The following is a 22,273-nucleotide window of genomic DNA, read 5'->3' as shown; positions in this document are numbered from 1 at the left end:
CCCCCGGAAGCACCGGAAAGTGTGCGCTTGCGCAATGGGCGCGGACGCCGCTCTTCCCGGCCGCCCGGGTCTCCGCTTTGGGTCCGGCCCTGGAAGCCGGCGGGAGGAGGGTTTCTGTCGCCTTTGTGCCCGGCTCATACTCTCCCCATTAATGGGCTCTGAAAGCTTCCTGCTGCTACTACGGAGCTAGGCAGTCACTATCTCAGCTCTATGATGTCCGTTCCGCTAGAACCTTCCCTGAGCGCCTGAGGTAACCGCGCCCCGAGGACAGGGCAGAGTGATGCTGGAGCGTGTGAGGGGCGAGGGTGCCGCCCGCTGCTCCTATTGCGCATGTGTGGGAGGGTTTCCCTGACAGCGAGGGAAGCCCGGCCACGGTAGAGGGGCGCTGACCCACTGGCCTTCTGCACGCTTGCGCCCAGCCGGTCTCTGGGGCCTTTGTCGGCGGTCCTCAACGGCTCCATGTGTCCATCCTACTTGTGTGCTTCGGGCAAGTATTTACCCTGCCTGGAGTTTCGTGTCCACCTGTCATAAAAGACTGACCGACCAGTTAGGCTCGCTGACCTGAGGTTAGCTTTCCGTTCCTGTCTGGTTCAGAAAAAGTCAGTAGTCATGCTTCTGCTATTTGACTATGGTCGTTACAGTAAAAGAACCGTTCCCACTATGCTCTTTTTCTGCTCTGAAGGAAAAACTGAGAGTAATACCTCCCCCCCCTCCAAAAAAAAAGGCGATTCCAAAATTTATTCCTTCTGGAACAGAGTTATGAAAAAACAACTTTCCTGCAGTCCCAAACTGTCCGTTACTCCCTTCCTAACATATTTCCCTTCTGGACATCCTCTGTCTCGAGAATACCCCCTCCTTTAAGATTTTGTCATTATCAGTCATTTCCTTTAAGTTTCCTCTGTCCCCTCAGCTTTCTTGGTTCTGATTTAGTCGTGGCCGAACATCCACAGGCTTCCTCTGCTCTGCGCAGTCTATAGTATTTGCCTTGTGCTTACTCCTTAGGTCTGCCAACAGGGTTGCTCATGAAAGTGTTCTTGTTAAGACAACTAAAAACCAGTGGAATGGAAAGAAAATGCTTCCGGCGTGCTGGGTTAGGCCCATCCGCGCTGTACACATTCCTCCTAGGCTGTATATTCGTTACTCTAAGTTCAAGTCGCATCTTACTAGTAAAATATTCTGCCAATGAAGGTGAGTTAAGATGTGGATTTTCTGTGGTATGAATAAATTATACATGATACCTTAAAAGTACTATGCTTTGTGAATGATAAAGTGTGTTTAAGTTTGTACTTTCACCTTAGCAATTGTTTTTTGACTCTGAATGAGATTTGGATCATTCAAGTGTAAAATAAAACACAGTGTATCATAACATCTGGTTATTAGTTCACCCAACAAGTATTTCTGGATCTCTAGCAAAATGTACAATTGAAGCTTATTTGGAAATAAAATATGCTTATTTAGTTTCTTGGCATCTGTGAGTCAATATAATTATTTTGTCAATGGAACAGTAAGAATTTAAAGTTTGGTACATGTACATTCAAGAATCTATTTTAATGTAAGGGTTTATGCAAATATTTAATTTCACAAAACTGCACTGGTTACGTCCTAACTATTGACAGCTATAAAATTGTGACATCATGACTTTTAGTGATCTACTTGAAGAGCCTACATGTGAATGTAAGTTTTAACTTCAGTTAATATTTATCTTTCAGGTCCTAGGTCGAGCTTTAATATAACTTTTCAGTTTTTTTCCTCATAGCTTTGACAAAAATACCTGATCAAAGCAGGCTAAGAAGAAAGGTTTCTTCTGACTTACTGCTTTGTAACACCCAGTTCTGTTGTTACCCTCTCGGTACAGTTTGTGCGCCACTGTACCTTCACAAGCCTGGCAAGGGCCTGGAGATTGAAAGAACATCCAAGAGACCTGTGTCATTTGAAAGGAGATTGGCCAAATGTCATTTATTTAACTTTGGGGAAATCCTTAAATACCTAGCTGTTGCACAAGGAATTTCCCCCAGGCAGGTGGGAAATTGCCACACCCAAGATAGAGTAAACAATGCCCTACAGCTAATCACCAGGCTGGGCAGAGGGAGCACAGGAACAAACAATGTTTAGCTGGCTGACCAGAAACTGTCCTCAGGTAACCCCAGGAGCAGGGGCAGACCCCAGCCCTACACTATTTGGAAGTACAGTTCATCATGCCCGGGAGGTCATAACAGGAGAAGCTTATAGCAGTTACGTGGCACCACAGGCACCAAGCATGAAGAGATAAAAATGCTTGGGGCTAAAGGGTTGCTCAGCAGTAAAGAATGCTGGCTGCTCTTTTCAGAGGATGTAGTTCAGTTCCCAATATCCACATGGCAACTTGAAACTGACTGTGCCCCCAGTCCCAGAGAGTTGTAATGTTCTCCCCCACCCCAAATATCAATACTCTGCTAGCGACACTTCTCCTACTCTATCCTTCTGCCACCAAGCTATAATCTTTCAAATAATTTCTTATTTTCCCAGACTCTCTAGAACATTAACCCCAGCAATTTAGTGTGACATATGAAGCCCTCCACTGGTCTCCATGGTATACAGATGCAACCAAAACACCCATTCACATAATATGAAGGAAAAATACTTAAAAATAAAAAATAAAAGGTCACACTCAACTCACTTTCACATTATTTAGTCACCCCAGCCTCAGGTTGCTCTTCCCACCTCAGCTAATCTAATCTACATAATCCCTCATGGACATGCTCAGAGGCTACTCTGATCTACATAGTCCCTCCTGGGCAGGCTCAGAGGCTACTCTGATCTACATAGTCCCTCCTGGGCAGGCTCAGAGGCTACTCTGATCTACATAGTCCCTCATGGACATGCTCAGAGGCTACTCTAATCTAGTAATTCCTCAGGGATGTGACCAAAGGCCCAGTCCCTACCCACTTCCTTTTGGTTGATTGGTTTGTATGTCATGATAAAGATCATGAAAATATCTTTTGGGGTAACAATGTGATTTAAGCCTATCTTTGTACTGAGAAAAGGGAGGAGGTATTTGAACTAGGCTTTGAATAGTGAGCATATTTGAATAAGCAAATACTTAAATTCAGGTGGATAGTTATTAAATGTCAGGTATAAGAAAGTGACCGAAATCTGGTCAAAAAAGACATTTATTTTCTAAGACTATGTCATAAGCACAATAAGGAATTATAATACAATTTTCAAATGCTGTTATAGAGGCTGGTAGATTGTGCCTAGAAACAGAAAAGTAGTCAATTTGGCATATGTTGAGTGTTCAAGAGAATCTGCAGAAAAGAGGGAGGAAGTATCCTGGAGAGAGAAAGTTAAGTTGACGCCCACCCACCCCAGTGTCTGCCAAGTTGTAATGACTAAGAGAAGTTACCAAATGTTTTCAAAGTGGGGGGCATTGCATCCCTGAAAGTAGTAGTTACTAAGGTTTCTGTTTGTCCTTGTCCCTGTTTAGAAGGTAAGTTGTTGTTAATAACTAAGAGTAGGGCGTGCTTGTCAAGCCTTGTTCTTAATTCAGTTGCCCTATTACCATGGCTGTACTTTATAATTCATTAATGGATGTGGGTGACCCACTGTTACTTCCTCTCAGCCCTAAATGTAGCCCAGTCCTTTGCCAGACTTTTTCTTTCTACCCAATTTACCATTTATGCCAGGGGCAGGGCTACCAAGCAGTGTTCCTGTATACACTATGATGTGAACCAGGTTGGAAAATTCTGAGTTAAAGATGTGCCATAGGCAAGATGTACCTGATTTTTGTAAGGCAAACAAGTCAGGATTAATGACTCATAGGCTGAGTACTAATTCAGCTGATAAACTCATAACTTTTGATGAGTCAGGTGTTGAATGGTAATTATCTGTTTAGAAGTGAGTCTCTGCCTCTTTCCCATGGAGTGAGCTTCGTTTGCCCTTGATCTAAACCTCCCAACATAGTTACTCAAAAATTGAGAAAAGGTGTACCAACCAGAAGACATTTAATATGATGAGTATTAAGTTTGATTTTAAAATTTTAAAAATTATTAATTACAAGTAAAAACATGCAGAATATACTTAATAGTTTTAAATTTTTCTGTTGTATTTCAGAGAACAAGTATGACTATCTCCCTACTACTGTGAATGTGTGCTCTGAGCTGATAAAGCTGATTCTCTGTCTACTTGTGTCACTCTGTGTTATAAGGAAAGGTAATTATTAAGATATTATGTATTTGTTAAATCACACTATCCAAAAACCATTGGACCTGGCACAACATTTGTATCGTTTAATCTAGACCAAGCATAAGTATGCTTTATAAATAGGGAAAGAGGATCAAAGAAAATGTTATGCAGAGTTTTATTAGAAGGAGGGGAGCTTGATTTTCCATTTTGTTTCCCAATGTCCTGCCCATTGTTCTACCTCATCACTTGTCCCTGGAATGGTTTAACTCACTGGGTTTTTACTAATTTTCCATCTACGCTTCTTGGGCTTTGTTGCTATATTTTTACTTTCTTCTCATACGAGGTAAACAAAGCTTTTAGAGCATTAAAGTCTTTGCACAGAAGTTCTTTCATGCCAGACATTTTCAGTCTATGATGTCTATCTAGATAGCAGAGTACATTTTGTAATTTCATGAAACTCATGCATTGCTTGAAGGGCTTGAATTTAAACTGCCCCTTTTCTTTCTTTCTTTGCATTTTATCTCTATTGCAGTGTGCCTTCCTAAGTCTTTGGACGCCTGGAGCTGGAATATTAACTAAAATCAGGATTAGTAAAAGTTAAAGATCTCATATAAATTTTCATGTATTACTTCCCTTCTCTGATCACCTGTTTAGGGGAGAGTGAAAGCTTAAAGGTTTCATTGTTCTTTTCTACTTACTCTAACCTGTTCTCTTGGTGGTTTATGCAGAGAAGTAAACACCCGTCTGTCTGGAGTTACCTTAAAAAGTGATACTTCTGCTCTGAGTTAGTTGGAGGTATGATTCTGTTTTGCCAAGGGCCTGCCTGGTCTGGCTGTGTGTCCCACCTTGACACACAGGTGGGAAATGAAAGAGAAACTAATAAATGCCATATTATCTTTTGCTTCTGTAGGCTTATAATTATTTAGCAATTTAATAAAGTCCATTTTATCAAATTGTACTAATAGTCAAGTTTAGTGTGATTTCAGTGAAAACATAAGCATTCTCAATAAAGATGATTTGCTTATTGCTGTGTATGATTCATATATTCTTTCTTCAGACGATCATCAAAGTAGACATTTGAGATGTACTTCCTGGAAGGAATTCTCAAATTTCATGAAGTGGTCCATTCCTGCCTTTCTCTACTTCCTGGATAACTTGATTGTCTTCTATGTCCTCTCCTATCTTCAGCCTGTAAGTAAAACTGTAACAGAGGAAGTGCAGTTGAGAAGACACAAAGAAATGAATCCCCCAAACTGACCTTCCTTCTTATTTTCCAGTGGCCTTCCTGACAGTTTTCTAGAACCATCTGGTCTGTGCCAGATCTTCACATTGCTAATGATTCCTATGCTGGCTACTGGGGGGAGTTGCTCCTAGGCACTCAGAAACCACCCTGATTTGTATAAATGATCAAATTACTATTAGTTTGAGCTATCTTATGACCATTCAAGACCTCTACTCAGATTTCCAGTATTAATTCAAAAAATAGATGGGCCTCTCTCTGTTCTGCCTGCTTTAATGTAGTTTATCCACTTACTGTCAGTATATATTATACCCATATTTACTATGACTTTTTCTTATTTTTTATTATGTTTATGTATGTATTTGTGCATGTATATTTGTACATATATACCATAGCTCAAAAGTGGAGGTCAGAGAACAATTTGTGGATGTTGGTTCTCTCCTTCCACTATATGGTCCCAAGATCAAACTCAGGTCATTGGACTTGGCTCTAAGCACCTTCACCCACTGAGCCATTGTGTTGGACCCTTTTTACGTTACTCTTATCTACAGTTTCCTTAATAGTGTGGAACTATATAAATTCAACTGATAATACTAGAAATTCACCTCTGACGCTTCTTTTGTATCAATTTAGAAATGCATTGGTAATCACAATTAAAGTCTGTCTTTTGTTTGGGAAGACTCACACCTTTAATCCTAGCACTCTGGAGGCAGAGGCAGGCAGATCTCTGAAACTTTGAGGCCAACTTGGTCTTCATGGTGAGGACAGCCAGGGCTATGTAGAGAGACCCTCACTCAAAAAAAAAAAAAGAAAATCTGTTTTCTACTTTTACCTGTAGTCCAATTGAGTTCTACTGCTTCGCTCCCCCAATATTTTTTTAGTATTTTTATTGGCACTGATCCTTTATGTGAAACCTTCCAGATCTGCTTTAGAACTGGATGAAAGAAGGGAGCAGTAGAACATAGTAGGAATCAAGAGCTTGCCACTTTCTCACCTGCGGTAGTCTGCGTAACTGGGAAGGCCCTGTCTGTGCTCGGTTACAGTCATTCTACCTATAAAAATAAAAGGAAAAATGCGAAACCAGCTCAAAGGCAGGTGCTTATGCCAATTGAACACCTGAGTTCCTGTTTGCTTTGTGATTTGTAATGATAAGTATTTAGTTCATATAACATGGCTTCTCCTAAATTATATCTGCTTTTTCAGATAATTCCTATCACAACATTATGATTATTTACATTCGATAATATTACTTATATTTTTTGGAAACCCCCAGACTAGCTGTACATTTATGTCCTTTTCTACTTGCCCAGTATTAAGCAAAATTGCAACTTCCTTATTCTTCTTCCCTATTTATTGGTTGGGTCTTCCTGATCTGCTGCAACCAAAAAATATTGTGAAACCAAGTAGAATTAGGCAAGAAATACATAGAATTAATGATTAAGGATTAATGATTAATTACATTTTTTTAAGGAATGTAAATAGAAGGTAAATAGAAGTTGTAGGACAAAGAATTATGATTAGATTTTCTAGTATCACCATGGGAAGTGTGTTCAGAATTAGTTATGTGTGTTTATGCTGCTCTTAATGTGATCTCTCAGGACCTCTTTCCTCATCATGCCTTCCTCTGCTGTTAACCTGAAGCTCACAAGCATTTGTATATAGTGAGGTACACTGAGAAAATCCCACAGCTCTGGCATCTCTAACATCTTGAGATCTCCAAGGCAATCCAGGCTTCAGCTTCACAGCTTCATGCAATAGTCTGTCCAACTAGGCCTCCATTTAGGGACACCCCTGACATATGCCTCGCTGCAGTGGTTTTCATTAGTCGTGGTTAACTCTAAACCCAGAGCCACGTGGCAGAAGCTACCAAGGTCTGCTGCTTACTAGGGCTGGAACATGGGCCCCTCATTCACTTACATCTTTACCCACTTTCTATCCTTCACTGCCTAAGCTTTCTTGTCCTGAAACCTGCTCTGTAGACCAGACTGGCCTCAAACTCAGAGATTCACTAGCCTCTGCCTGTGCCCCACCACATCCAGTTCTAAGCTTTTCTTTAGTTCCTTTTCACAAGTTAAAACTTAGTTAGGTGGGATCTTGCCCTGGGGTCACCACTCCCTTTATTTCATTTCTCAATTGCTTTATCTCCTTGAACATACAACTTAGCTCCCTTCTATTTTCTGGTGCCCCTTTTCTCCTCAAATAGTTTTCCTTGCTCAGTTTGCTCCTTTTTCTTGTACATTTTCCATAGAGTTAACACTAGTAACCACAAAACAGAGTCTATACTAAACTGTTTTGAGATTTCCTCTGACAATGGAATTAATCCAAAAGCCATCACTTTAGCCTCAGGCAGACTCTTCAGTCAAGGGGAGAAGCAGCCACTTTCTTTGCCAAAGTATCACAAGAACAATTTCTAGGCAGCATAGTAAAATCTTCCTATGAAACCTTTTGATCCAGCCCCAAACTGTTCACCAAATCACACTCAGCTCCACTGTCTTCCATGCTCCTACTAGTATGGTCCATTAAGCAGTGCATAAAGCATTCCGCTGCTTTCATAACCCAAAGCACCAAAGTCCAAATTCCTACAGACAAACACATGGTCAGGCCTATCACAGGAATACTAGTCCCTAGTACCAGCTTCTGTCTTAGGGTTTCCATTGCTGTGAAAAGACACCACAGCATGGCAGCTCTTATAAAGACTGAGTCCATTATGATGGAAATATTATGTAATAGGTAATATTATGATGATAATAGGGAGCATGACAGCGTGCAGACAGACATAATACTGGAGTAGTAGCTGAGAGTCTTACATATTGTAGGCAACAGGAATTCAACTGAGATACTGGGCAGTGTCCTGAGCATAGGAAACCTCAAAGCCTGCACCCATGGTGACACACTTCCTCCAGCAAGGCCATACCCACTCCAATAAAGCCATACCTCCTAATAGTGCCACTCTCTATGAAACTATGGTGATCAATTCAAACTACCACACCATATAAATAGACCTAACATGTACCCTTCTCTGCCCATAAAGCCAATATTGAATATAAGGGGGCTGTGATATGGTTGGTAAGATGCTTGTCTCATGTGTATAAGCTCTTATTTTCATCCAGAATCACACACAAAAATAATAATTTTTAAGAAGTCTATAAAGTGCTTTGACAGCTTTAAGGAAAACAAAATGTGTGTTTCATAAGCATGGTAACTTATTTCTAAGCCTAAACCTTTAGAATTTGTATTTCTTGATATCTGCATGGAGGTCATTTATGCTTGTGTGAACTGCATATAAAGCAAAACTTAAACATACTGTCAAATCCTAACAATAAGTTGATTATATCTGCCAAAAGTTAACAAGCAATAAAAATGGAATTTAAGCCGGGCGGTGGTGGCGCACGCCTTTAATCCCAGCACTCGGGAGGCAGAGGCAGGCGGATCTCTGTGAGTTCGAGACCAGCCTAGTCTACAAGAGCTAGTTCCAGGACAGGCTCCAAAGCTACAGAGAAACCCTGTCTCGAAAAACCAAAAAAAAAAAAAAATAAAATAAAATAAAAAATGGAATTTAATCCCCCAGTGAAACAGCTGCGCTAATAACCCTCTGCTTTTGACTAAAAGGCTTTTTATGTCAGGTGAACTAGCAGGCTAGGAGGTTCTGAGGTCAGGGCTTTGGACTGTAATTCTATCTTCTTTCTTTCTAGGCCATGGCTGTTATCTTCTCGAATTTTAGTATCATAACGACAGCTCTTCTATTCAGGATAGTGCTGAGGTAAGTAATTCACTGTGGAAGCATGTATCATCCTTTAAAATGGGCCAGTCTGCCTTTAGATAATTTACCCAGAATTCTGAGCCCTTAGAACCTCTAGGCCAAGATTTTATTTCTAATTAGCCTTATATATAAGATACCTTGTTTATCCACTGTGGAATGCAACTCTAGTGGCTGTTTAGATCTTCTGCCAACAGGTATATGAAATACCTTGAACTTTTCAAAAGTAAGATATTGGATTACTTTTTGTTGGTATTTTAATTTTTAATGTTTTTTTAATTGCTTGTTCTGTGACAATGTCTTGTTTTGTAATCCAGAATAGGCTTGAATGCATAGTTCCCCTGCTTCAACCTCCCAAGTGCTAGAATTACTAGCCACACCCAGTCTACCAGGGGCTATACGCTTCCTTTTTTTTTTTTTTTTTTTTTTTTTTTTTTTTTTTTTTTGGTTTTTCGAGACAGGGTTTCTCTGCAGCGTTTTTAGAGCCTGTCCTGGAACTAGCTCTTGTAGACCAGGCTGGCCTCAAACTCACAGAGATCCGCCTGCCTCTGCCTCCCGAGTGCTGGGATTAAAGGCGTGCGCCACCACCGCCCGGCTCAGGGGCTACACTCTTAAAGAATACTAATTCTCTCTCTCCTAGCAGTTACCAGTTACTAACAGTCCCTTATGTAGGAATGGGACTTTGTTCTCACCTGCCCATTCCATGCTGGAATTTCTTCTGGTTTGAGCTTGCATAGGTCTTGTGTATGCTACCACAATGGCTATGAGTTCATATGTGCAATTGTCCTGCTGTGTCCAGAAAACACTACTTCTTTGAAATTATTTACTCTCTCTGGCCCCTACATTCTTTCTGCCACCTCTTCCCCTGTCAGTCCTAAGCCTTGGGAGGTAGGGTTGTGATACAAGTGTCACATTTAGAGTGAGAATTCCACAGAAAATCCCTTATTCTCTGAACTTTGACCACTTGTGGGTCTTTGTGTTAATCACCATCTAGTGCAAAAACCCACTTCTCTAATGGGAGTTAAGAGATACAATAATCTATGGTATAATAATATGTCATTTGGAATCAGCTTAGTAGTGTGCCCATTTAGCAGAATAGTAGTAGCAGGTTCTCCACTAGGGCCTCTGGCATGTCTAGCCACAGGTTCTTGGCACGGAACAGTGCCAAGTATGTATTTAAACTTGTGAAATGGGCCTTAAATCCAGTCAGAAAAGGTTGTAACATTGTGCCACCATTTTATCAGTGAGCATGTTTTGCCAGGCTGATGGCTACTGTATTTCCCAGGGTTTGCAGTTGAGTAAGGGTGATGATGACTTTCTCTGATAACATGCAGGACACCTCCAAGCACTATAAAAGCTAGCCAGTATAAAGCTTGCATAGCGGTCAGGAACAAGCACAGAGCCTTGGGAGAGGATGAAGGGGCCTCAAGGAAGAAAAGAAAGTACACAGAGTTAAAGATGAATAATGGAACAGAAAGGGTTAAGTGGTATGGAGAATTGGAAGAGCTGTTAAAGGAGTGACTATGGGGTGGGATAAGGAACACCAAAGACCTTTCAAGAAAGTCATGGAAACTACTATAGAAGCTTCCTAAAATATAGACCTATAGACAAATATGTGAGTCTAGATAGGGTTCCTTTACATTGTGGCAGTACCCCCGCTAGACACTCAGTGCTATCAAAAAAGCAAGCCAGGAATAGCTTCAGTTGTTGGCCAGTCATACCTGCTCCCTCATTGGTTTTTTGTCAGCTTGACACAGCTGGAGTTATCTTGGAAGAGAAACCTCCATTTGGGAAAATGCCTCCATCATAGGCAATTATTTGGGTTCATTTTCTTACTTAATGATTAATTAATATGGGAGTAGGAGGCCCAGCTCACTGCCAGCAATGCTACTTCTTAGCAGGTGGTCCTGGATAGTAGAAAAAAGCAGGTTAAGCAAGCCTTGGAGAACAAGCCAGTAAGCAGTCTCCATGGTCTCTCTCTAGTTCCTGTCTCTAGTCTCCTGCCTTGCTTGAGTTCCTGCCTAGGCTTCCCTCAGTAAGGAACTATGATTTTGTAAGCCCAAATAAAACTTTTCCTCCCCAAGTTGCTTTTGGTTACAGTGTTTGTTATAGCATAGAAAGTAAATGAGGACATTGCCAGTGTTCTTGATTACCCTCCAGAACTTGCAGCAAGACTATTGCTGAATACACCATGTACTTTTACTCATAGAACGTGAAGAAGTCAGCTGGTACTCACCAGGAAACTTTGTATCTTTTCTGTAAAACCCTATGTAAACCTAATAATTTCTAGTTTGAGTGTGTGTGTGTGTGTGTGTGTGTGTGTGTGTGTGTGGTATGTGGTGTGCTATAACACTTGTGGAGATCAGAGGACAACTCAGGAATTGTCTCCTGCTATGAGATTCCATAATCAACTCAGGTTGTCAGGCTTATATAACAAGTCCTTTTACCAACTGAGCCATCCCACTACACAGATTTATTCTGTTGAAGTGTAGCTACTAGTTCACGGTGGAAACTGATGGCAGACATGCCTCAAAGCCCCCCTCACTGGTTTGTTCTTATCTTTGCATAATTGTGTAGTTGTGTTTGCTTGACTCTGGGAAATAACACTACTTGGAGATTAATATTTTAGGGAAAAGAATAAAACCCACCAGTAATATTTTATCTGCTAACTGTAAGATTCCTCCACTTTTGTCAAAGAAGAGTTGAACTAAAAACTTAACCATGCATATCACTGTAACTTTTATAGTTTGAAACGTAACAGCAAAATTAGGAAAGGTTTCATTTTTCTTGAACTTCATGGACAGATTTTTATTTTCTTAAGTGATCACAGCACTCTTAGCATATTTTCTTCCTTTCCCTGTTAAGTTGAAAATTTTTTACTTAGAGGAAACACTTTGTAGCATTTTTGAAAGTTAAACTGTCAGTATCACACACTCCCTTTGCACTGTGGGGCAAGCATTGTGATATCTCTCATCAGTCTATCAGAGCGGACAAGTGTTGAATGACTGACAGGAAGGTTACAAACAACATAGACACAAGGATTCACATAGAGCAGCAGTTGTCAACCTATGAGTTGCAACCCCCTTGAAGTCAAATGACCCTTTCCAAAACAGTAGCAAAATTACAGTTATGAAATAGAATAGATGTTTTTTGGTTGGGGTTCACTACAACATGAGGAACTGCATTAAAGAGTTGCAGCATTAGGGAAAATTGAGGGCCGCTGACAGAGGATAAGCAAACAGAACAGGAGATTCTGTCATGCTCCTCACACAGTGGACAATTTAACTTTGGGTTGACAAGATGGCTCAGTGGATTAACGTGATTGCTGTAAAGACTGATGGACTGAGTTCAGTCCTCAGGATCCACATGGTGGAAGGAGAGAACCATTTCTGCAAGTTGTACCCTGACCTTCACATGTGCTTATGGGCATACTCACACATGCATGTGCACACACATACACACACACACACACACACACACACACAAGTACATGAAGTAAAAGAAAGATTTTAAACAAAACAAGTGATCTTCTCATAATTTATTATTTATGTAAGTGTTAAACTACATAAGACACCAATGAGGTCACTTTCTAAAAACACATCTAAAACAACATCCAACGACACTCTGAACATCAGCCACTGGTCTTTGAACTAAGTATATTGACAAGTAGACTAACAGTACATAGCTTCACAACTTTACTATCAGGTAAAGCAAGCAAGGAAAGCTGAGTTGGACTTCATAAGCGAAATACTACCCAAGTGTAAGTTTTGCTTTTCCTTATCATCCAGTACTTGGCTCTGTGGTGACTTATTAGGCCATTCACCCAGAAGCCAATGTCTTCAAAAATCTCATGTGTCATGAAGTCCTTTGAGAATGGTCTAGTATCCCTTGGGAAATTTGATCTATATTGATTATTTAAGCTTATCCATACTGCTTTTTCTGATTCTTTGAAACTGAGGTAATGTCCTCTGTCAGAATTTAGACTTTTTATCACAATAAAAATCACTGTGCTAGAGGTCCAAAATAGAGCCATGGAAGACAGGAAGCTGGGCTATTCCTTTGTGTCCAAAGCTAATCTGTAAATCTGTAGGAAGAGAAGTTAAGAATGTCCGTAAGGCATTTTGAAAGTGAATAGAGAGGTCAGGTTTGAGACATGGGCCAAACAAGTTTACACTGTGTTTGAATTGTACAAAATGCTAGCAATCAGTTGTAGTTTATTAAATCAATTATTCAAGTTTCTAATTTTCAATAGAACAGTTAACAGGTGGGAAAGACAGGGTGAACAAAAATGTGGTAAAATCTTGCTTCCTTTCCCTTTGGATAGGCGGCATCTGAACTGGATACAGTGGGCTTCCCTCCTGATTCTGTTTTTGTCTATTGTCGCCCTAACTGCCAGTACCAAAACTTCACAGAATAACTTGGCGGGACATGGATTTCATCACGATGCCTTCTTCACGCCATCCAATTCCTGCCTTCATTTCAGAAGAGAATGCTCCCAAAGGGACAATTGTACAGCCAACGAGTGGGCTTTCAGTGAAGTCAAGTGGAACGCCACAGCCAGAGTTTTTAGTCACATCCGTTTGGGCTTGGGCCACATTCTGATTATAGTTCAGTGTTTTATTTCTTCAATGGCCAATATCTATAATGAGAAGATCCTGAAGGAGGGGACACAGCTCACCGAGAGTATCTTCATACAGAATAGCAAGCTTTATTTCTTTGGTATTGTTTTTAATGGGCTGACCCTGATCCTTCAAAGCAGTAACCGTGATCAGATTCAGAACTGTGGGTTTTTTTATGGCCACAATACATTTTCAGTAGTCCTTATTTTTGTAACTGCTTTCCAAGGCCTTTCAGTGGCTTTTATCTTGAAATTCTTAGATAACATGTTCCATGTCTTGATGGCCCAGGTGACAACTGTCATCATCACAACAGTGTCTGTCCTGGTCTTTGATTTCAGGCCCTCCCTGGATTTTTTCCTAGAAGCCCCAACCGTCCTTCTTGCCATATTTATTTATAATGCTAGTAAGCCTCAAAATCTAGAATGTGTGCCTAGGCAAGAAAGGATCCGAGATCTAGGTGGCAATCTTTGGGAGCGTTCCAGTGGGGTAAGTTGGTGAGATTATACCTGCTTATTATTAAATTTAAAACATTTATTCAAGAAAGAAAGTTGATATCATTTTATCATAAAAGTGTGTTAGATATGTATGACTTATAGAAGTCATGTACTGGATTTCTGAAGCTGGCAAGGGCTGTGAAACCGTAGTGCCTCAAGGACTTTGTGTGCTAACTGTATAGTTGTATCACATAGAACCGCAGACCACAGAGATACTCATTCCTTGTCTCACCCTGTCTCCCCTGCGTTTGTGGTTAGAGAGTGAGTTAACCAGCTTATAGACAGTAGGTAAAAGGATGGTAATGGTGCTGTGTGGTCTGATTTCTGGTTCCTTGCTTTTCCCACAGCACAGTGGCTGGGGAAATAAGTTAATCTTTTACATTGATAAATCATGTGAACTAGAAAAGCCGGTACCTTAATCCTCCCTGTAATTATGAAAATGGTTTTTAACAAGGACCTTGTCCTATAAGAATATATTCAAATAAATCATGTGCTATTATGAATTTATAATATTTATTAACAAATCATGAAAATCTGTCACTAGGTTCATAGAAAACCTCCAGGTGTTGTATCTCTGGGTTATTGCTACAACAAATTTTAAGATTTACAGAAAATAATAGATCATGTGTCCCAAACCCCTGAGTCAGCAGGAATACACAGCACACTCAGGAAGTCCTCTGTTCTGTCTAGTAGACTGGTAATGACTTGCTTGCCTTCATTTTTAAGGAAAATAAAATCCTATTAGGTACCAAGAATGCTTTGTGCCATTCACCATCTTTTTTTTTTAATTTTTTAAAATTTTTTTTTATTTTTTGGTTTTTCGAGACAGGGTTTCTCTGCAGCTTTAGAGCCTGTCCTGGAGCTAGCGCTTGTAAACCAGGCTGGTCTCGAACTCACAGAGATCCGCCCGCCTCTGCCTCCCGAGTGCTGGGATTAAAGGCGTGGGCCACCACCGCCCGGCCACCATTCACCATCTTTTGGTCACTTTCCTGCCAGGCCAGCAGGTGGTGCCCTTGTCCTGAATTGAATGCACTTCACTTTTAAAACTGTTTAGATTTATATAATTATACATGTATGAGTGTTTTGCTTGCATGTGTGTACACCATTTGTGTACCTCAGACTTAAGAAGAAGATGTCAGATCTCTCAGGAGCTGGAGTTGCAGACAATTGTTAGCTACAGATAGTTGTCCGTGTGGACGCTGGGAACATGAACAATAAGTTCTGTAAGAGCAATAAGTGCTCTTAACCACTGAGCTGTCTCTCCAGTCCTCCCCCTTTACTTTCTGATTATCTCGTGCTTCTAACTGTAGCATTTCACGTCAATTATTTGACCAGATTACTTTCACAGTTATCTTTGATTTATGTATTTATTAAAACATTCCTTTAGTAATTGTTGAAAGTGAAACATTTCTAATTCAACTTATTTTTACATTTCATTTTAGGATGGAGAGGAGCTGGAAAGGCTTACCAAAACCAAGAGTGATGACTCAGACGACGACACTTTCTAATTGTCCCTTGTCTATTCATGGTTGACGGCTCCCACAAACTATGTTTGAGCATTTTCAACATTTGTGGCAATTGTCTTTTCTGATAAACTGATGATGTTTGAAAGCATAAGGTTCTTTACATGTATCTAACCACTGCATAAACCACTCCATCCAAGACTTAGAGCAGCCACAGGGTGGCAGGTTTCTGAGGCATGAACACAGGACTGTGAATACCCAGTGCTTGATGAGTCAGCAGGACACATCTGCAGATTGTGTTCCTCATCCTCTAGGTTCCAGAAATCATGTTAACTAGACCTGACAGATGCTAATGGAGACCCTGTGCCAGATACTAGGATACTAGTCATGTATCTTGTTGTTTGCTACAGTCTCCTCTCTCTCTCTCTCTCTCTCTCTCTCTCTCCCTCCTTTCCCTACCTCCCTTCTACTCTCCCTCATCCCACCTTCCCTCCCCTCTTATTGTTATAAATATTGTCTAGGTTGTCCCTCAGATTTCAAGGTCTTAGCAATAGTCATTTTGCTTTTATTAAAGCAATAAGACTCTAAAAATTTGGGCTGATAGACCTAAGTATCTGGCTGTGCCATAGAATTTAGATAACATCCTTTGTGACATTTTTTTGAACTATTCTGAAATAAAATAGCAAAGTTAAGGGATTTTTTTAGAACTTATGAGAAATTTTATTCCTATCTTTTTTTAGGCTTTATTTATGTGAATGTTGGTCAACAAGTTATCATATCACCACTTGTCTTTTAAATCACCTAAGCCATTGTGATTTTTTGTTTTGTTTTGTTTTTATTGCATTTTCCTCAGTTTTTACATTTGCAAAATCTTGGCATCATTACTTTTTGATGTTGAGTTATTCTGTTGAGAATTAAGTTGTTTTACTCTTGGGTTACTAATTGGACCTTGTAACGGTTAGCTATCTTTGTATAATACCCTGTCCTAAAAGTCAAGACCCTGGCTTTAGGACTCCTTTATAAGAATCCTTTTTTAAAAACAATAATGACTTTTAATGAAACAGTAGTATTTCTCTAGCAGAGGGCCAGTAATCAGTAAGTCAGCCCTAACCATAGTTAATGCTTAGAAGTGCATGGTAGTTTTCAAGAGAAGTTTGCATGCAGCCAATTGACTCCTCATTGACAGTAATTTAAAAGTTAGAGTGATTTGTCCCAGGCCCTACAGCTGGGTTGTGATGGAAACAAGCTTCAAGCTTGTATGTTTACCAAGTCCTGCTGTAAATGTGAATTACCATGCAGTTTGCACTTTCCGTCAAGTTTCCATGTATTTCTATATAAAAAGTTACTGTTATTCAAATCCACCTGTCTACCCAAAATAATATAACTGGCAATAATTGCTAAAACTTTTTAATTAAAATAATTACTAAACGTGTATCTTGTGTCTGTCCTGTGTGGTGAGATGTGAAGTGCTTTTATATTAAAAAATGGAGCAAGGCGAAAACTCAAGCAACTTAAAACTTTGTTTTTCACTAAACCTTGTTGTCTAAAGAATGGTTCAATTCTCTGCCTTATCATAGGTATTCTCACCAGAGTTCCATAAAATGGGAAGATTGTATCCACTAAGGTGACAGATTTTGAAGATAATGAAAGTAAGATAGAGCAGGACCTCACTTGAGGAGCAAGAGTATGCAAATCATCTCAGCAAGTGGGTGAAACTATGCAGGTGTCACCTGCAGGACAGAGTGATACAGGCGTCAATGTCTGAGGTGTGTGGCGGTTTGATTTTTCATATTCACAGATTTTTGGCTTACATGCTAACTTTTTGGGAGACAGTCATTGTTCCCCATCAGGCTGAGCTGGAGCTAAAATGTCAGGTAGATGCACCTCAGTCTTTGAGGGCATCACTGTTTTCAGAAGGACAGATGAAGGTGAGACGTCCAGAAACCATTTCCCAGGTACTGTTGGAGTCAGGGTATTGTATGACCTGGAAAGAACAATTGTCAGACGAAAAAGAAATAGACGTGGTTCTAGCTCCAGGAACTAAGTGGCCGTGAGATGATAGAGTGACCCTTTCAAGCTCCCAACAAATGGTAGTTCTCAACAGTGATGAGGAAAGCAAGAAAGCAGATGCTGGCTATACAAGGAAAGGTGGGTTAGACCTAGATCCCAAATCCTTGCCTAGCTGCTTCTTGTCCCCTCGGTTTTCAACATCTGTTTACAGAGTGGCCCTGTCAGGGCATAGTTGCTCATCCTTACAGCAGAGGCTTGTTTTTGTTCTGCCTCTGAATTCCTGTGTGGAAGCCCTGTTGTTTGTGATGTGAACTAGATATGGTAGCTTTGTAACTGCTAATGTTGCTGTAACCCTTTCTGTGTAAGCCAACTGGCTAGATGTACCCAGGACCTCCTTGGTACGTTTCCCCTTTACCTTTATTTATGAACTCTTAATATTCCAAGCAGAGACGGTTAAACATAGTGGGTAAGATGGTGATTTTTCCCTTGCTAAAGCCTAGATCAGATTTCTTGAAAATGAGTAAATTAAATTTCCACTTTTAATGAAGAAATCATTTGATAGAAATCTCAACATAAAATTTTACTCTTATTAAAAAGTGCATCCAAACAATGTGAAATACTAACTTATTTTTTCTAAACAGTCTCGAGTAGCCTAGGCTACACTTGAATTTACATTTTAGCCTATACTGGACTTAGAGCAGTTGTGGTTTGAAAGAAAATGACCCCCAAAGGGAGTGACACTGTAGAACCTGACAAAACAATACTCTGGAACAGGTGACGCGACCCAGGAAAGAGCCAGCATTCAAGAGGAAGTACCTGACATTCCAAATCATTAGATAAAGATGCTAAATGTCCCTGAATCCTGGATTCACCTATTCTCCTAATCTCTGATAACCAGCTTTGAGGACGCCCAGATTTGTTTGTTAGCAAAGTTGGGGCATGTTGCCTTCCTGCTCAGTGCCTGTCTTCTATGGACATTTCTATGTGGTCTGTTAGCAGGTGGGTTTGTGGGACTGACTCTATGTAAATTTAACAGAACAAAGAGTGAATGCCAGCTCTCCAAGGCCAAATGGTGTGTGGGGGGGGGGGGCAAGGCCACTCCACTGCCTGTGCAGAAGTCACACTGTTGAGGTGCTTTGGGAACAAATCCCATTTTGAAGGGAAGAATTATGGCTTCACAAGCTGTTTACTGATATGACAGTGACTTTTCCAAAAGACAAGTATTCCTGCAGCTCTGCAATACGGGTTGCTTCATGTGGACATGGACTATACTCTTCCGGTGGATGTGCCTACTGGTCTGTGAGCTGTACATTCACTGTATAGTTTTGGGGACCTGTGACAGTTGTCCTCATTTTCATGCATACCAACCATGTTAAAACTTTCCCTTTCCATTGGCGGGAGGAGGCAGGAACTCATTGCAGCCTAGGCAGTCAGTCTGAAGAAGCGTCTGAGGACAGGATTGTCTTTTCAGTCTGAGCATTGGTAGAGCCGAGCCCTCTCTAGTGGCTTGTAGTAGGGGGCCATTTGTTTGTTGGGGGGGGGGGGAGAAGTGTTATGGGACAATGGTCTTTTATCCTGTCACTTGTATTATCTTTAATAAAATGTTGATTGGCTAGTAGTCAGGCAGGAATTATAGACAGAGTGACCAGGCAGGAAGTAGAGACAGGGCGATGAGAACAGGAGAATTCTGAGAAGAGGAAAGAGTTCAGTCTGTAGTTGTGACCCAGCCGCAGAGGAAGCAAGATGAGAATGCTTCACTGATAAAGGTACCAAGCCACATGGCTAACACAGACAAGAATTATAGGCTAATGTAAGTTGTAAGAGTTAATAAGAAGTCCAAACTAATAGGCCAACCAGTTTTATGATTAATGTAGACCTCTGTGTGTTTCTTTGGGACTAAATGACTGTGGGACTGGGTGGGACAGAAACTACAGTCAACAGTGGCTGGCCTCTCTGCTTCTCTGATCCTTCAGCTTTCACCCCTAATATTGGACTCTGAGTTTTTATTACAACTAGAATTAGTGTTGCATTATCTTCTACAACCTACTTTCTCATTTTTAGTTTGGATTAGTTTTGTTTTTATTGCTTGAGACTTGGGTTTTATTTGTTTGTTTTCTTGTTGTTGTTGATTCCTATATATCTTGGATATTAATGCTTGCACAGGTGAATAAATAGCTAACAAATATTCTTCCTAGTCACTCTCTTGATTGTCTCCTTTGCTGTGCATGACTTATTTTGTTATAATCCCATGTGTATGAGATTGGTTTGGTTTCTTTTATTTTTTGTTTCTGTTTTTTGTTCTTTTAGCTCTTATTTTTAAAAAAGCTCTATGCTTTTATTAGAGTTTCGAAGTGTTTCATTTTTTAATTGTTTCAAAGCTTTAGATAAAACTCAATATTTCATCATTATAAAACTTAGGTATAGAATAAATTAGGTATAGAGGGAGTATACATTAGAATAATAAAAGAGGCACACATACCCATCTATGTGCACTCACATACATGTGACATCACATTAAGTAGGGAAAACAAGAAAGCATTTCCTCACATCAAAAATAGCATTCAGATGTCTACTTCTAATGTTTGTATGCAGTATTATACTGTATGAAGTTGTGTCACTGTGGTTGCCTTAATAAAGAGTTGAATGGCCAATAGCTAAGCAGGAAGAGGTTATACAGGCCTTCTGGGGACAGAGGTTTCAGGGAAGAAAAAAGGGAGCTGCCAGCTGGGCACAGAGGGAGCAAGACATGCAGGAGAGGAGGTAAAAGCCACAAGTTATATGGCAGCACATAAATGAATAGAAACAGGTTAAGTTATAAGAGCTAGTGGGACAAGCCTAAGCTATAGGTCAAACTTTCATAATTAATATTAAGTTCCTGAGTCATTTTTTTTGTGAGATGGTGGCCCAAAGAAAATCTGTCTACAAGTCCATCATGGCAAGGCAGGAAAATGGCAAGCATGACAGCAGCTGTATAAAGCTAAAAGCTTTCATCTTCAACTACAAGTGTGAAGCAGACAGAGGGAACTGAAAGAAGAAGAGTATAATTTCAAAGCCTATCCCCAGTGACATATGTCCTCCAGCAAGGCTCCACTAACACAAGAACCAAAGTGCTGGATGACTACAAGGAAACTTTCCCAAACAGTGCCACCAACTGGGCACTATGTGTTCAAACATCCAAGCCTGTTGGGGGGGGGGGGCGGAATTCTTATTCAAACCATCACTGTAGGGAAAAGGAGATAGATATTGGGGGTCTTATTCTGCTTCTTTCTTGAGTCTGTTAAAGTTTTCATTGTATAAGTCTTTCATTCCCTTTTTAGAGTTTATTCCATGATATTTAATTGAGGAAGAGAGCTGTCATGAATGGGATGGTTTGGGCATTTCTTTCTCATCCGTTTGGTGTTTAAGAAGACTACTGATCTGAAATGTTAATTTTATAACCTGCCTCCTTGCTGAAAATGTTTGTCAGCCTTAGCTGTTTCTTGATGGAGTCTTTTCTCATGTATAATTTCATGTCTCCTGCAAATTAGGATATGATGACATCTTCCTTTCCTATCTGTCTCCCTTGTATTTCCTTCTCTTGTCTCACTGTTCTATCTAGGATGTAAAACACAGCACGGAAAGGGAGACAAGAAGAGAGTTCAGCCGAACATGACTGTGTACCCAGTGTTGGTTCAAACTTCTGGAGTCTGAGCCTGAGTAGTTCATTTTATGTATATTTAAACACAGCGCTATTTGGTGGAAATTTATTGTGGTGATAATTAACTCAATCCTATGTGCACAACAAAGTATACAAAAATCTCTTTGGAGAACAAAGCGGGCTAAATAGTTCGCATGACTACCCGGGCATGACTATGTAGAAATGGCTTGCAAACTCCACAAAGATAATTTCTACAGATCAATGGGAAAAACAAGTTTATGATAAAGGTCTAGGGGAAGATCCCATGTCTAAAGAGTCAGACAGCACGAAGGACATCAGGCTATTAAATATGTCTGTTTCTAGCCTTCTGGGTGGATAACAGGTTATACTAGTGGTTCCCAACCTTCCTAAATGTTGAGACCCTTTTATACAGTTTCTCATGCTGTGGTGACCCCCAACCATAAAATTTTTCCATTGCTACTTCATAATTGTAATTTTGCTACTGTTATGAATCTTAATGTAAATATCTGATATGTAACGGCCCCCAAATGGGTCACAGCCCACAGGTTGAGAACTGCTGGATTATACATGCCTCCCTTCAAGGGAACAACCCTGTATGTTTAACATTCCGGGTTTCCCTCATGCTTTTCTGTGAGTACAAAGACCTCTGATCCTCCTACATAGCCCAATATAACCACTATGAAAACAAACACAAAGGCTTTCAAACTTGTAAAATAAACTATCATAGGGTCCATCTGTGCCATACTAAAGGACTCTTACTCTATTACAGAAAGCCCTAAACACCCATGCTTACTGCTGCATTGTTCACAGTGGCAATGTGAATGACACACAATGGGATTTTATTCAGCTGTAAAGAAAAATGAGATTTGCA

The 22,273-nt window shown here is 40.3% G+C and overlaps 1 protein-coding gene across 3 annotated transcripts; it reads left to right on the top strand.

Annotated features, from left to right (window-relative positions):
• Positions 1-15: 15 nt before the first annotated feature.
• On the top strand, positions 16-17,166 carry Slc35a5 (solute carrier family 35 member A5). Of its 3 annotated transcripts, none has more exons than XM_038344634.1 (7): positions 16-250; positions 1,003-1,188; positions 4,090-4,188; positions 5,219-5,352; positions 9,094-9,161; positions 13,483-14,263; positions 15,714-17,166. In XM_038344634.1, the coding sequence occupies exons 2-7, from the start codon at positions 1,023-1,025 to the stop codon at positions 15,777-15,779; spliced, it is 1,314 nt and encodes a 437-aa protein (XP_038200562.1). In that variant the 5' UTR covers positions 16-250; positions 1,003-1,022; the 3' UTR covers positions 15,780-17,166. The 3 variants fall into 3 exon arrangements, with proteins under 3 accessions (XP_038200562.1, XP_038200561.1, XP_038200563.1); XM_038344633.1 differs by lacking the exon at positions 16-250 and adding an exon at positions 311-487; XM_038344635.1 differs by lacking the exon at positions 16-250 and adding an exon at positions 451-566.
• Positions 17,167-22,273: the final 5,107 nt, after the last annotated feature.

Source organism: Arvicola amphibius, chromosome 10 (assembly GCF_903992535.2).
Source record: "Arvicola amphibius chromosome 10, mArvAmp1.2, whole genome shotgun sequence".
In the NCBI taxonomy this organism is placed as follows: Eukaryota; Metazoa; Chordata; class Mammalia; order Rodentia; family Cricetidae; genus Arvicola; species Arvicola amphibius.
Note: the sequence above shows the minus strand (reverse complement) of the source record. Positions and strands in the feature narration are given on the sequence as shown.